This window comes from Lutra lutra, chromosome 7 (genome assembly GCF_902655055.1).
Source record: "Lutra lutra chromosome 7, mLutLut1.2, whole genome shotgun sequence".
Taxonomy (NCBI): domain Eukaryota; kingdom Metazoa; phylum Chordata; class Mammalia; order Carnivora; family Mustelidae; genus Lutra; species Lutra lutra.
Genome location: NC_062284.1, coordinates 60,923,568 through 60,939,897, shown reverse-complemented (window position 1 = coordinate 60,939,897; position 16,330 = coordinate 60,923,568). Strand labels below are relative to the sequence as shown.

Genomic DNA, 16,330 nt, shown 5'->3' with positions numbered 1-16,330 from the left:
CCCCCTCTCCGTTTTGCGTAGTTGGAGGAACAGGAGGCTCAGTCCCCGGGGTACCCGTTCGGTCCTTTCCCACCATGTCTACGGGAGGCAGCTCACACAACCCCGCCCGCTACCGGCTCCGTACCCTCAGGTTAGCCCGGAGGCCCAGATTCTTGGCTAGGATCTGAAGGTCGCTGTACTTGAAGGAGTCCAGCTCCTCAAGGGAGGGCATTGCCCTGGCGAGCTGCATCCAGGCGACCACAGTGAGGACTCGTACTCCACCTTCGGAAGCACAGTTCAAAACTCTGGCGCCACTCTAAGCGTTACCGAAACCGAATTTTATAGAGAGTTTAAATTGAAAATGCTGCACTTCTATTGGCTAAAAATACCCTGAAGGTGGGGTTTCCTGGCGTTGACCAACAGAAACGAAGATTCTCCTCGCATCTGACGCACGTTTTCCCCCCCCCTCAACAGCACTTTGGGGCGGAGTCCCCGGCACACTATGTCCAATGAGGAAGCAGGAATCGTGCTTGGGCGGGCCAGGTGCGTGTTCGAAGCGGAGGCGCGAGCTGTGGAAAGATGGCGGCTCGGCCGCGGCGGCATCGTTCGCGGTGTGCACAGCTTCCGGGGGGTGATTTTTGTGATGCCGCTAAGAAAACAACTGACAAACACTCTTGTACGACTTCTATGGAGTGGGACACGCAGGTAGTGAACGGGTCCTCGCCGCTTGGCCCCGCAAACCTGGGGGCAGAGGAGCTGCCATCTGGCCCGCGGCTGCCGTCGTGGTTGCAGCCCGAGAGGTGCGCGGTGTTCCAGTGCGCGCAGTGCTACGCCGTGCTCGCTGACTCTGTGCACCTTGCCTGGGACCTGTCGCGGTCCCTAGGAACCGTGGTCTTCTCCAGTGAGTGGGGGCAGAGTCTGAGGAAGGCGGAGGAGGTTCCAGAGAGGGGGTTCCCGCTTTCTCACGGGACGGTCGAGAGAGAGTGATGGAAAAGACTGGGGGGGAAGATTTGGAAGGAAACCCCTTGGCGGGTGAGGACAACTTTTCATGATTTTTGTGGCCATGATGAATCTATCTGTAGCGGGTAGGTTTTCCCTTTCAAAGCTTCACAAGTACTCTTTCCTTCTGACCTGTGTTTGTCTTCCTAGGAGTCACAAATAACGTGGTTTTGGAAGCTCCCTTCCTAGTTGGAATTGATGGTTCGCTCAAAGGCAGGTACGTACTGGGAGATGGATTCTAGTCCCTCACTTAGTAAGACTGAGAAGCATGGAACAGACATGCACAAGGGGGAAATTGTTTGCTCTTATTTGCGCCAGAAGAGAAGTTTATTTAGTTCTTACAGTGAATTTGAAGGATGTCTCTTTTACCTATTTGAGACTTGTAGGAACTTGATGTGTTAATGAAATGGCAAGAATGTATTTATGTGTAGATTTTATGATCTTTCTGAGGGCCACGTCTCTAATGGTTTGTGCAGGTTAAGTGAGGCTAAGAAGGTTATGTCTAGTATGGGAAAAGGGAGAAATGTACCTTTTGGTGTATAGTGAGAATCATTATAAACTACAGTCCTTTGAAATAACTAAGACTTTTAAATATGCATTTTACTTGGAGTTTGTATTAAGCCATGGTAGGAATATTTCCTCTGTCATCTAGGGAACCTAGGGAAGAACACAAGTTCTTGTGTTCTTCAAGGACTTGAATACTGCGGATAAACTTTGCATCTATTTTGTGTTGTGATCTACAAGTGACAACAAAGTGCTCTGTGAATTATTACAAGGCTCCTTATTTTGAGCGTTGGCTTTTACAGCATAATAATTCATTCTGACCTCAGTTTTAGGGTTAAAAAAGGTATAGGAATTCTTAGTTGCTTTATTCAGTAACGAGAAAGAGTTTTACAGTTCCTCTTTCCCAACTGAAAGACACTAGCTATCCTTACCAGAGTGTCTTTCCACCCAAAGGGAACAGGGAGGAAAAGAGTAGTGGCTTACTTGTAATTGGGTTATTTGGGGCCAGAAGCAGAAGCTCTCCAATTATCTTTCTTAGAATAGAATAATGCATCTAGACACATACTGTCCAATACTACCGTAACCATTAGCCACATGTAGCTGTTGAGCACATAAAATGTGGCCATCCTGAATTGAGAAATACTGTGAGTGCACAATACACATTGGATTTTGAAGACTCTTCCTTTTTTTTTTTTTTTAAAGATTTATTTATTTATTTATTTGACAGATCACAAGTAGGCAGAGAAGCAGGCAGAGAGAGAGGAAGCAGGCTCCCCGCTGAGCAGAGAGAGCCTGATTCGCGGCTCGATCCCAGGACCCTGGGATCATGACCTGAGCCGAAGGCAGAGGCTTTAACCCACTGAGCCACCCATGCACCTCAAGACTCTTCCTTTTTAAAGAGATTTTGTTTGTTTGATATATAGAGAGAGAGTATAAGCAGGGGGAGCAGCAGGCAGAGGGAGAAGCAGGCTCCCCACTGAGCAGGGAGCCTGATATGGGGCTCGATCCCAGGACCCTGGGGTCATGATCTGAGTTGAAGGCAGACACTTAACTTACTGAGCCACCCAGGTGTCCTGGATTTTGAAGACTTGATACAAAAAAAATTAATAGTTTAAAAACATTGATTACATGTTACGATGATATTTTTTATATATTGGGTAGTATAAAAGGTATTAAAACTAATTTCACATGTTTCTTTCAAATTTATTTTTAACAGGACTAATAGAAAACTTTAAATTACTTATGTGGCTCACATTTTATCTCTACTGGAATTACTGATCTAGATGGTTTATAAAACACTGGAGGGAAATTCCAAGTAATTGTGTACTTTTAGAATTAGGAGAGCCACTCTGCTCAGCGGGGAGCCTGCTTCCCTCTCTCTCTCTGCCTGCCTCTCCGTCTACTTGTGATCTCTCTCTGTCAAAATTTAAAAAAAAAAAAAAATTTAGAATTAGGAGAGCCATGGGACTTGGCAGGAAGGGATTTATTACCAGGAAATGGTTCATGTGATTATAGAGGGTAAGAAATCCCAAGAGCTGTAGTTGGCAAGCTGGAAAGACAGGAGAGCAGTGGTTTAGATCTAGTCCAAGTCCACTAGCCTGAGAACCAGGAGAGCCAAAGGTGTAAGTTCCAGTCCAAAAGCCAGAAGGCTCTAGACTGAAGAAGAGCCTATACTTCAGTTCAAGTTTAAAGGCAGGGGGAGGGACGCCTGGGTGGCTCAGTTGGTTAAGCAGCTGCCTTCGGCTCAGGTCATGATCCCAGCGTCCTGGCATCGAGTCCCGCATCGGGCTCCTTGCTTGGCGGGGAGCCTGCTTCTGCCTCTGCCTGCCATTCTGTCTGCCTGTGCTCGCTCGCTCTCCTCTCTCTCTGACAAATAAATAAAATCTTAAAAAAAAAAAAAAGGCAGGGGGAAAAAACAATGTATCAGCTTTAAGCAGTCAGGCAAGAAGAATTTCCCCTTACTCCTGACAGGGTCAGCCTTTTTGTTCTATGCAAGCCTTCATCTGATTATGAGGGTCACCCAAATGGGGAGGACAATCTACTTTACTCATTCTACTGATTCAAGTGTTAATCTCATTCAGAAACATTCTTATAAACACATTCAGAATAATGTTTGACCAGCAGAGAGAGTCAATTATCATATGGTTTCACTTATTTGTGAAGCATAACAAATAGCATGGAGGACAAGGGGAGATGGAGAGGAGAAGGGAGTTGAGGGAAATTGGAAGGGGAGGTGAACCATGAGAGACTATGGACTCTGAAAAACGATCTGAGAATTTTGAAGGGGTGGGGGGTGGGAGGTTGGGGGCACCGGGTGGTGGGTATTGTAGAGGGCACGGATTGCATGGAGCACTGGGTGTGGTGCAAAAATAATGAATACTGTTATGCTGGAAAAAAAAAAAAAAAAAAAGAATAATGTTTGACCTAATAACTGGGTACCATGTAGACTATAAAATTTAATCATCCCATGTTAACTTGGCACCCATATGCATCTCCTAAAACCATACTTAGTCTCCAAATAAAGACAGTTACAAGGGGCGCCTGGGTGGCTCAGTGGGTTAAGCCTCTGCCTTCGGCTCAGGTTATGATCTCAGGGTCATGGGATTGAGCCCCGCATTGGGCTCTCTGCTTGGCGGGGAGCCTGCTTCCCTCTCTCTCTCTGCCTGCCTCTCTGCCTACTTGTGATCTCTCTCTCTGTTAAATAAATAAAATCTTTAAAAAAAGAAAGAAAGAAAACACACTAACCCTTTCTCTAGAAAAGGAAGTAAAGTCCTTAAATAATGTTTATATTTCTTTGATTTCTCGTAACTTAAATACTGTGATATAAAATTAATAATACTTAAATAGAATGATATTGTTTGATATAATAGTATGATATAAAATAGGATTTTATGTTATATAATAAGGGAATAGAGAAGAACAGAGATAAACACTGAGACACACAAACCTACTCATAGGAGCACCTGGGTGGCTCAGTGGGTTGAGCCTCTGCCTTCTGCTCAGGTTGTGATCTCAGGGTCCTGGGATCGAGCCCCGAGTTGGGCTCTCTGCTTGGCGGGAAGCCTGCTTCGCCCTCTCTCTCTGCCTGCCTCTCTTCCTCCTTGTGATCTCTGTCAAATAAATAAATAAAATCTTTAAAAAAAAAAAAAAACCCAAAAAACAACAAAAAAACCCTACTCATAACAAAGGAGGAAATACTCATGGCAATTACAGTATTCATTTCTGTAACTAGTCACTTGGTCATAGCTGTATTTGTAACTACCTTCTTTGACTACCTTCTGTATCCCCTTTTGCCTTCAGCAAGCACACAGCTGGTCATAGTTCCTTAACCGGTGTGGTAATCAAACCTTCATTTTGAGCCATTAGCAGTAAGCATAATTTTGGGATTTTTTTCATATTTTTGCCCTGTGCCATAAATTAGTTTCTGTCAGACATTTTTCTATAGGTACTGTGCTTTATCTGGTACCATTAATTGCTACCTAGGGATTAATTCAAATTAATGCAGCTTTATTTCATGGCTAGTTTTCTGATTACTGTATTCACAAAAATACAGTACTATATGTGTGGTTCAGGACTTAATTTACCAATGAGTTGGGATACTGTATTGCTTGGTCTTTTTTAGTATCCATTGACGTGAATCTTTTTCATTATAGTCATATGATTTTATACTCTATTGATGTAGTTTTACTGCATAGTACGTTTATACAAATAATTTTTTCCCTTACCAAACCATAAAATCGTTTTTGGGGATGCCTCGCTGGTTTAGTTGGAAGACCATACAACTCTTGATCTCAGGGTTGTGAGTTTGAGCCCCATGTTGTGTGTAGAGAGTAAATAAATAATTTTCAGTACATGCCTGATGAAACATAATTTTTTTCTTAAAACATTTCTTTGTAGTATTTGGGATGCCTGGGTGGCTCAGATGGTTAAGCATCTGCCTTTGGCTTAGGTCATGATCTCAGAGTCCTGGGATCCAGTCTTGTGTTGGGCTCCCTGCTCACTGGGGAGCCTGCTTCTCCCTTTGCCTGCCACTCCCCGGTTGTGCCCGTGCGCGTGCTCTCTCTCCCTCTCTCTCTCTCTGACAAATAAATAAAATATTAAAAAAACAATAAAACATTTCTTTGTAGTATTTGGATATGTTTTATGACCAGCAGATATGGTAAGTGATTTACCCAAGTGGTGTAACTAGAATCATTACCTGTGGGACACCTGGGTGGCTCAGTTGGTTAAGCCGCTGCCTTCGGCTCAGGTCATGATCCCAGGGTCCTGGGATCGAGTCCCACATCAGGCTCCTTGTTCTGTGGGGAGCCTGCTTCTCCCTCTGCCTCTGCCTGCCACTCTGTCTGCCTGTGCTCGCTCTCTCTCTCTCTCTGACAAATAAATAAAATCTTTAAAAAAAAAAAAAAGAATCATTACCTGTTTCCTCATCTAGTAATCTTTGAGAGGATAAAAGAAAAGAAAATAGGTGACTTGGTAAGGTAATAGCATTTTTGTTTTTTCTCTTTTGGCATTTTGTCTGGGTATTTTTAAAAAAATATTTACTTATTTATTTGACAGACAGAGATCACAAGTAGGCAGAGAGGCAGGCAGAGACAGGGGGTGGGGGGGAAGTAGGTTCCCTGCCGAGCAGAAGCCCGAGTTGATCCCAGGATCCTGGGATCATGACCTGAGATGAAGGCAGAGGCTTTTTTTTTTTTTTTTTTAAGATTTTATTTATTTATTTGACAGACAGAGATCACAAGTAGGCAGAGAGGCAGGCGGGGGGAGGGGGGGAAGCAAGCCCTCCGCTGAGCAGAGAGCCCGATGTGGGGATCGATCCCAGGACTCTGAGATCATGACCTGAGCCAAAGGCAGAGACTTAACCCACTGAGCCACCCAGGCGCCCCTGTCTGGGTATTTTTTTAAGTTAATTTCTTGTTACATCTGCAAAAGAAAAATCCTGATTTGAGTTTGATTAATAAATTTTTTAGTAAACCACAATCAACATGATTATTTTTCTTAAGCTAGGATTGGTTTAACTGTAACTAATTTATATGTTCATGTGTAGTTTTACATGTTCAAATGTTAATCTGATTAGTTAGCTCTTTTTTCTCCTTTTCAAATGTAAATTATTCTATAAGTGACAGTTGTACATCCATAATAATCTAGGATGTAATTATATTAAAAGCTGAGTTAACTTTTCTTGAATATGACATTTCTTCAGTCTCAGTCCTATTATAGCACAGTTTTTAGGAGAACTGGTTCCAGAGACTGGTTATTTTATATTTCTTCTCTGATTTTCTTACCAATATTCTGTTTTTCACTCCAGCACTTACAACCTTTTATTCTGTACTTCCTGTGGGATTCCCATTGGTTTCCATTTGTATTCTACCCATGCTGCTCTGGCTGCCTTGAGAGGTCACTTTTGCCTTTCCAGTGACAAAATGGTATGGTAAGTTGACTTAGATATTCTTTATCGAATATATTTTAAAAGGGCTTCCAGAGTGTTTGTCCCAAAGAAAATGGTAAAGCAAGGCAGTGGGACCAAAATATAGTTTCATAACATTATACTCATTTTAGATGTCTTATAGTCATACCATGTCTTAATAAGCTTACCATCAAATAAATGAGAGGATATTCTTTTGTTACAGAAACTTCTGGAAACTTAGTTTTTTGCAAAATAATGTTGTAATAGATACTTACTAGGTTTGTGCCCAGCCCCTGTTTTCTTTCCCTATAGAGTGGGACCTTGTGGCCATGTTTTTTATTATGTGTGATACCACTCCTAGGTGATGGGATCAAGAATGAATACCTGACATAAGCTAAGCCAACAGACTTTCTACTCTAGGAATTTGAAAGAAGGATCCAGAGACACTGGTCATTTGTAGATGGTAATGGGGCTGAAGTTGGGAAGTGAAAGCTTGAGGTTTAAGATCGCTACTTTCTATGTTATGCATGTAGATGGGTGAAATCTTATCTGCAAAAAAGAGTGAAGCCGATAGTCACCCGAAGAAAAGTAAAAAAAATAATAGCCATGTGGCCTCATAGAATCAGATAAAGTACCATACTTGTTCCTTCTTAGGTAGTACTTCGGATATTTATCTTCCTAATACTACTATCACTTAAGCTTTTTTTGTTTATTTATTTTTATTTATTTTTATTTTTATTATTTATTTGAGAGAGAGACAGTGAGAGAGAGCATGAGCGAGGAGAAAGTCAGAGGGAGAAGCAGACTCCCCATGGAGCTGGGACCCCGATGTGGGACTCAACCCCGGGACTCCAGGATCATGACCTGAGCTGAAGGCAGTCGCCCAACCAACTGAGCCACCCAGGCGCCCCTAGCTTTTTTTGTTTATTATAACAAACTGGAACATTTATCTTAGTCTTTCCTTGACCATTAAAAACAACCCCAAAACAGCTATTGATCACCTAGTTTATGCCAGTCATTACACTCACCTCACTGAGTTCTTAATAGAAGAAAACTGGGACTCAGAGGTGGAGGAGCTGAGATTTTAACCTGTGTCTTAACTTCAAAGCTCAGTTTCGTTTCATTAAACATAGAGTTTTCTTTTTTTCATTTAATGTACTTAGATCAGTGTTTCTAGCTGAGCTGTGTATGACTAAATAATAAAACTCATAAGTAAAGCTTGTTCTTCATTCATGAGGTTGTTCAAAATGCATTATTTTGTTCACTGCAAATTTTCTTTTTTTGCTTCACTGCAGATTTTCACCAGGAAAAATATACTTGAAATGGGTTGAAAATTTACTTTCAATTTCTTCTTAAATAATTTTTTGAAGACTTTATTTAAAATAAATAAATTTGATAGAGTACAAGTAGGCAGAGAGGCAGTCAGAGGGAGCAGGAGAAGCAGGCTCCCCACTGACCAGAGAGCCCAGTGCGGACTTCATCCCAGACCCTGAGATCATGACCTGAGCCAAAAGCAGAGGCTTAACCCACTAAACCACCCAGGTGCCCCTTAAATAATTTCTATCTAGAATTAAGTTTAAAGAGGGGGGGGAAGGTATTTATAAATGTGTGCTATTAGTAACCTCAAATCTTCTTTAAAAACAGTTATAAGTAGTTGTTCCAGTTGAGCTCTAATTGATTTTTTGCTTAGGGAAGTTAAGTTTTCTGTAACAAAAATTTTTTAATATAAATTTTTAAAGTATAATAGGAATTTAAGTAATTTCTTAAGCTTTAAAATGAGGAGTTGGGACTCAGAGGTCAGCATATTCTTTTTGATTAAGTAGAAATTAGGCAAGTATAGCTATCCTGAGTCTGGGAAGATAATAAATCTATGTCTGTGTGCATCAGAATGAATTGCTAGCAAAAGAAAACGTGACTGACAGTGGCTTTAAGAAGTAAGGCGTGGGGTGATTGGCCACTCCAGGAGTCCTCCAGTGGCTCAGCTACAATAGGGCTCTGGATCAGCATCTCTGGTTCTCTTGGCCTTTTCCTCTTGGGTGCTACTGCTGTTATAAGTGTTATATCCATAGCCAGTAGCATCCCCAACCAGAAGGAAAAGGATATGGGAACTGGGAACACAGGGAATGGTCTCATTTTATCATCAAAAATGTCCTTATTATTGGCCAAAACTATGTCACATGATTGCCTTAAGGTGGGAAAGCAAATATGTGAGAGGAGGGAATAAGATTGCCGCACTTGGCTTAGAACAGTTCTGATTCACGTCCTGTGATTGAGCATACTCCTGCCTTAAACACAATCTGGGTTCTGGGTACCTGGGTGGCTCAGTCAGTTAATCTGCCTGCGGCTCCGGTATGATCCCCAGGTCTTGGGATTGAGTCCCGCATGGGGCTCCCTGATGTGTGGAGAGAAGCTCCCTGCTTCTCCCTCTGTCTCTCTTTCTCTGTGTCTCATGAATAAATGAATAAAATCCTTTAAAATAAAACAAAATCTGAGTTCTGTTAACAAAGAAGTTAGGAATGGCTACTGGGGTAGGCAACCAACAGTGTCTGTCACCATATGATTACTTTTCTTCTAACCGTTATACAATTTAGTTATTTATGTTACCTGGTTTATGTGTTTGTCATGGGATAATTTTTTCTCATGTATTCCCAGCTGGCAAGGGGTGGGATGAGACACAGAGTCTCGGATGATTTCTTAATTGAGAATTTGTTTTTCCTACAAAATACAATATAAATGTTGAAATGAAAATCTGTAAGGAGGCTGTCTTTGCCTGACATTGCTTTAGAGGACAAGTTTGGTTCATTGATAATCTTGTATGTAGTATGATACTAATATTTTCTCTATATATTTTCTATCCAGCTATCAGTTAAAAACAAAAGCCATAGTAAATGCATCTGAGATGGACATTCACAACTTGTCTCTACCAGAAAAAGTTGCAGAGGTAAAATTTCATGATGGTTGGATGTTTCCTGTAATAATACCTCAGAGATATAGTGGGTTCAGTTCCAGACCACCACAGTGGAATAAATACCTAAATACAAAGCAAGTCAGATTATTATTTTGGTTTCCCAGTGCATATAAAAGTTATGTTTACACTATACTATAGTGTACTAAGTGTGCAATAGCGTTATGTCTAAAAAAACAATATACATACCGTAATTAAAAAATACTTTATTGCTAAAAATACTAACCATCATCTGAGCTTTTGGGGAGTTGTAATTTTTGATCACAGTTCACCCTAATAAATATAATATTAATTAAAAATTTGAAATATTCTGAAAGTTACCAAAATGAGACAGAGCATGAAGTGAGCAAATGATGTTGGGAAAATGATACCAATAGACTTTCTCACACAAGGTTGCCGCAAAGATAATGTGTAGAAAACACAGTATCTTTCAAGTGCAATGAAACCACAAGAAAATGAAGTATGCCTGTATAGACAACTCTTGGCAGTTTATTCCAATGATTATGGTGGTGATGAAATGGTGTAATACTCCAATTATCAATTATCCTTTATGCCTGCTTTGACATTCCTTATTGAATTTTTTTTTTTAAATATTTTGTTTATTTGACAGAGGGAGATAGCGAGAAAGGGAACAGAAGCACAGGGGAGCTGGAGAGGGAGAAGCAGGCTCCCCGCAGAGCAGGGAGCCCGACATGGAGCTTGATCCCAGGATGCTGGGATCATGACCTAAGCCGAAAGCAGACATCCCACAACTGAGCCACTCAGGTGCCCCTCCTCACTGAATTTGAACACAAAGCCAGATACTGTAAGGTCCAGTTCAAGAGGAGGAAGGAAGCTGCTTAGCTCCTGCATGTCCCATACTTTTCTCCTCTGTGCTGGAAATGGACACCATTATCTTTCTTAGATTTGTCTGTCCTTTCTTTTTCTCTCTTTTAAAAAAGATTTTATTTTTTATTTATTTTTTCTTTTTTAAAGATTTTATTTATTTGACAGAGAGAGATTACAAGTAGAGAGGCAGGCAGAGAGAGAGGGAGGGAAGCAGGCTTCCTGCTGAGCAGAGAGCCCGATGTGGGACTCGATCCCAGGACCCTGAGATCATGACCTGAGCCGAAGGCAGCGGCTTAACCCACTGAGCCACCCAGGCGCCCCCCAAAAGATTTTATTTTTAAATAATCTCTACACCCAACATGGGACTTGAACTTAAACCCGGAATCAAGAGTCATAGCTCATTCTGCCGAATGAGCCAGCCAGGTGCCTCAGATCTGTCCTCTCTGTAGGCACTTCATGTTTACCTGTCTCAGGAAAGAGTGGTGAAACATCAGGAATTCTTGTTTAAGTGGATTTTCCTAGGTGGTTGGTAGTTTCGAGGTTGAAGAAAGCAACTTTGTTTTGGTAGCTTACTAGCCTCTCTAGTGGAGGAAATTTGGCTGTAACTTTACTACCCTCAGAAGAACAACCTTAGAATTTATTGTTCATTTTGTTTTTAGTATTGTTAATTGTTTATTCCTTGCTCATTATACATTTTGTAACCAATGGCATATATTTTCCAAAGTTTAAGTATCTTTTAGGACGGGGGAAGAATGATTTTTGGGAGTATTGTTTTGCTAAGCTCATGAAACCATGTTCTAAGCCAGGTGTTGACAAACTTTTTCTTTTCTTTTTTTTTGTTTTTAAGATTTTATTTATTTATTTGACAGGGAGAGACACAGCAAGAGAGGGAACACAAGCAGGGGGAGTGGCAGGCAGAGGGAGAAGCAGGCTTCCCGCTGAGCAGGGAGCCTGATGCGATTCGGGGCTCCATTCCAGGACCTTGGGATCATGACTTGAGCAGATGGCAGATGCTTAACTGACTGAGCCACCTAGGTGCCCCAAACTTTTTCTATAAAGGACCAGATGACAAATATTTTCAGCTTTGTAACCATTCATTCTCAAGTACTCAACTCTGCCTTGTAGTGCAAAAGCAGCTGCAGACAATATAGAAATAGATGAGTGTGGGTGGGTTGCAGTAAAACTTTATTTACATAAATGGGCAGCAGGTTATCCAGTCACCGTGAGCCAACTGTCGCTCTAAGCACCCAAGTTGATGAGAGGGGTCAGTAACTATTTTCCGTGGTATGGGAGATAACTTCTAGAATGGCGGCCTGAGGAACTCTGTGGCCACTCCACCCCCAGCAAAACTGCCATAACTGAATAAAATTACAAAGGAAACAACCATTTTAAGCCTTAAGAGATTTTCCTCAAGGCATAAAGCAAGTGAAAAGACATTTATTTAAGAAAACCTACAAAACCTCTGTAAGAATAGTGAAACCTGTGGCATTTGAGCCTGCTCCCTCTTATGCCTCTCTCTCTCAGAAAAATGGAGGCTCTGAGCAGCTGTAGCCAAGAACACAGGGATGGTTTTTACTCTAGCTTCCAGCTGAGGGGTGTGATATCTTCCCAGGAGGGGCAGGCTATCAGTAATTCTCATCAGATGCTCTGTTCCTGTCAAAAATGGCCACTTAACAGGTGCAAGTTCTACCACTGGCACAGCAGGCTAAGTACTAGGAGCCCATTCACCCTTCCCTCAGCTTACATATGGGGCAGAGGTGTTGCAAAGGCCGAGGTAAGCCAAGAACAGAAGTTGGCGCCTATACCCAGTGCTCTGCTTGTAAAGCGAGGGTGTCATTCTCAGAGACGCTCCTAGGCTAAGAGGCAGATTGTAAAAACTGCTCCCCCACCACCCAAAGAAACTGCTGCCCAAAACAGTGGAGATTTTGAGGTAAGCAATTAAGAGGAAGCTGATAGTTCCATGATAGCAATAAGCTAAGCCATAGATTAGTTAGAAGGTTACCGGACAGAATCAGGGAAGAGACAGCCAAGAAGAACCCTCCTGGGGTAAGAACAACAACAACAAAAATGGCTCGGGATCTTTTAAAGACTACCCCTGCAAATGTGGGGAGGGGGGTCCTGAATTATTGGATTAGACTGAGCAGTTTAGGTCCCAAGGCATTGTCAAAAGCTCTAGGGCAACAGTCCAGCAATTAGTGAAGGCAAACAGCTTGACACAAGATCAGGGGAAATCAAGGAGACACGGAAAGAGCCTGCTGAACCCACGTTCTTCCAGGTGACTGCACATGCTCAAGGTTCTGTTCTCTGAGGACTGACAGCAGTCTCATGGTGGGGAAGACCGGTATCACAGAATAGCCTAGCCCACCCACTGAAACAGATAGGAAGACACAATAAGCTGAGGAGTGGGTATTTAATATCCAGAGTTGCTGTAATAAGTTATTTAAAATGTCCAGTGTGCAGAGTGCCTTGCTGGCTCAGTTGGAGGATGTGTAACTCTTGATCTTAGGTTTGTGGGCTTGAACCCCATGCTGGTTACTTAAAACAGTAAAAAAAAAAATTTTTTTTTCAAATATCCAGTTTGCAACAAAAAATTAGAAAACACTCAAAAATAAGAAAACACTCAAAGAGGAAAGTATGACCCATATATGGGATAAAAAGCAGGCATCTAGGGGCGCCTGGGTGGCTCAGTGGGTTAAGCCGCTGCCTTCGGCTCAGGTCATGATCTCAGGGTCCTGGGATCGAGTCCCATATCGGGCTCTCTGCTCAGCAAGAAGCCTGCTTCCCTCTCTCTCTCTGCCTTCCTCTCCGTCTACTTGTGATCTCTCTCTGTCAAATAAATAAATAAAATCTTTAAAAAAAAAAAAAGCAGGCATCTAAAACTGCCTATGAAAGGGCCCAGATATTGGACTTAGCAGAAATAGGTCCAAAAAACTAAAGGAAACTGCTTAAAGAAGTCAAGGAAGGTATGATGACAATATCTCATCAAATAGAGGATATCCTTAAAGAGTTAGAAATTATTAAAAAAAGCACCAGTTGGGGCACCTGGGTGGCTCAGTTATGCGTCTGCCTTCTGCTCAGGTCACAATCCTGGAGTCCTGGGATTGAGCCCCACATCAGGCTCTCTGCTCATCAGGGAGTCTGCTTTTCTCTCTGACCCTCCCCCTTCCCATGCTCTCTCTCATTCTCTCTCTCTTAAATAAATAAAATCTTAATACATAAAAATAAAAAACCAGTTGGAAATCCTGAAGTTGAAAAGTACAATAACTAAAATGACAAATTCACTAGAGGGACTCAACAACAGATTTGAGTTGCCCGAAGAAAGAATGAGTAAACTGGAGATAGACTGATGAGATTATAGAACCTGAAGAAAAAAGAATGAAGGAAGATGAACTGAATTTAAGACATCTCTTGGGCACCATCAAACATGCCTAAATATTCTTTGATAAAAGGAATACATACCAAAGGAGTTTAGAGAAGTAGGAAAGATATTCAAAGAAAAAATAGTAGAAAAATTCCCAAATTTGATGAAAAACATTAATTTACATATCCAAAACCTTAACAAGTCCATGTAGGATAAACACAGAGATACATACCCCAACACATCATAGTAAAAATGAGGAAGAAACAAAATCTTAAAGGCAACAGAGAAAGGATTCACCATATCCAGGGGTACTCCAATATGACTAAGAGGCTCTAGAGTTACCTATTTAATTTAAGCAGCATTTCTTGAATTTTATTTTTGTATCCTGTGTGGTATTAAAAAGATTTAGTGTATGGTGCAAATTATGTCAGAAATAAGATTTTTGGAGGCGCCTGGGTGGCTCAGTAGGTTAAGCCTCTGTCTTAGGCTCAGGCCATGGTCCCAGGAACCTGGGATCAAGCCCCGAATCAGGCTGTCTGCTCAGCGGGGAGCCTGCTTCCCCCTCTCTCTGCCTGCCTCTCTGTCTACAGTGATCTCTCTCTGTCAAATAAAACCTTTAAAATTAAAAAAAAAAATAAGATTTTTTGTTGTTAACCTGATTTCAACATAAGATTGTTATCCGTAATTCTATATTCAGTGATAACTTTATTTCCTAAGCATATGTTGTATGCTAAATACCATTAAGTTTGGTTCTTGATTTAGGTAGAACTAGCTATAGTTCAATAGTTAACAGAACTAGATTCAATAGAATTATTGAAAAGTACCTATTTACCACAAACACAGGTTCTTTTTTTTTAATACAGGTTCTTAACCCAACAACCAGGGCTACTTTTGAAGGCCTTTAGCAGAATATTGAAGAAAGGCATTTGTTACTGTAAACAAAGAAGGAAAAAAGATTTTTGCTACTAGAAAAGGAGGGGAAGACTAGTTGATGCTGCTCTCCACAAACGTTCTTACCCGCCTTATTCTTGTCTTCCTTCCTAATACTTGCCATTTAGACCTGGTGAAAAGCCGTAGAAGGAAGGAGACAGAGAAGCAGTGATGCTCAGCAGTGGCTGTCTTTTTTCATATGAAACTTTGTATCTGAGGATCTTACCGTGCTCTGGGTTTGTTACATAAAGTTCTTTCAGAAATAGGAAAAGCTTATTTATGTAATGTGTTCAGACATTGCCAGTTCTCAGTCACTAATTTAAAAAGTGGCTGGGAGGGGCGCCTGGGTGGCTCAGTGGGTTTAAGCCTCTGCCTTCAGCTCAGGTCATGATCCCAGGGTCCTGGGATCAAGCCCCGCATCGGGCTCTCTGCTCAGCGGGGAGCCTGCTTCCTCCTCTCTCTCTGCCTGCCTCTCTGCCTACTTGTGATCTCTGACAAATAAATAGATAAAATCTTAAAAAAAAAAAAGTGGTTGGGACATCTGGGTGGCTTAGTCGGTTGAGTGTCTCCCTTCGGCTCAAGTCATGATCCCAGGATCTTAGAATCGAGCCCCACATCGGCTCTCAGCTCAGCAGGGAGCCTGCTACTCCATCTCCCTCTGCTTGCGACTCTGCCTACTTGTGCTTGCTCTCTGTCAAATGAATAAATAATAAATCCTTAAAAAAAAAAAAGATGCCCTGATACCTGTTCATTTTCCTTCTCAGCTGAAAGAGAAGATAATGTTAGCACATACTCACTTAAATTCACTGATGAAGATTCTGAAGGAAGTAACTCCGGACCAGCCCAAGTCAAAAAACTGATCCAGAATTAAAGCTTAAGTATCAGGTTCAGGCCTTATTACTATCTTCTATCAACAAGTGCTATTTGATCAATTCTCGAGAAAGATCGGCTTCAAGAAGGGATGGGAACTGTGGTTTATTGTGCTTACCTCTAGGCTGATTTTCCAAATGATTTGAGAAGCTGCTTCTTAAGATGAGAAACTAAGGAAGCTTCTGTCCAGTTTTTATAGCTATTTGCCTTATGAACTTATTTTAGCTTGTCAATGTCATAAATACTTATTTCTGAAAACCTATTTTACTGCAAATTTAGGTTGATTAGGAAGCAATGTCCTGTGAATGGTCTGATATAAAGATGCAAGGTTGTTAGGAAAATAGAGTTGTATTTAATGTTGACTACTGTTATTTCTACATGGAGCAGTTGTTATGGTGAAGACCGAGAAACCATTTTTTTTCTTACATAAAATATAGGTACATACATGTTCTGTAGATAATATTCAATAAACTAACTGGATAATGTA

General features: G+C 41.4%; 2 protein-coding genes across 3 annotated transcripts in view; one reads left to right on the top strand and one right to left on the bottom strand.

The window, feature by feature from the left end:
• The window catches only part of NUSAP1 (nucleolar and spindle associated protein 1), a 33,235-nt gene extending 32,701 nt beyond the window's left edge, over window positions 1-534 (bottom strand). Inside the window, exon 1 of the mRNA XM_047738497.1 lies at window positions 125-534. Coding sequence (XP_047594453.1) covers window positions 125-229 — 105 coding nt within the window. The 5' untranslated portion in view covers window positions 230-534. The remainder of the gene's footprint in view (window positions 1-124) is intronic.
• On the top strand, window positions 525-16,330 carry OIP5 (Opa interacting protein 5). 2 transcript variants are annotated; one of them, XM_047738501.1, is made up of 5 exons: window positions 529-880; window positions 1,129-1,195; window positions 6,791-6,913; window positions 9,749-9,830; window positions 15,738-16,330. In XM_047738501.1, the coding sequence occupies exons 1-5, from the start codon at window positions 559-561 to the stop codon at window positions 15,831-15,833; spliced, it is 690 nt and encodes a 229-aa protein (XP_047594457.1). In that variant the 5' UTR covers window positions 529-558; the 3' UTR covers window positions 15,834-16,330. The 2 variants fall into 2 exon arrangements, with proteins under 2 accessions (XP_047594458.1, XP_047594457.1); XM_047738502.1 differs by lacking the exon at window positions 6,791-6,913 and having other exon boundaries at window positions 525-880.

Coding starts and splice junctions, on each gene's coding strand:
- OIP5 (XM_047738501.1), top strand. CDS start 559: ATGGCGGCTCGGCCGCGGCGGCATCGTTCGCGGTGTGCACAGCTTCCG. Junction 1,196..6,790: donor GATGGTTCGCTCAAAGGCAG/GTACGTACTGGG, acceptor TTTTCACTCCAG/CACTTACAACCTTTTATTCT. Junction 6,914..9,748: donor TCCAGTGACAAAATGGTATG/GTAAGTTGACTT, acceptor TTTTCTATCCAG/CTATCAGTTAAAAACAAAAG.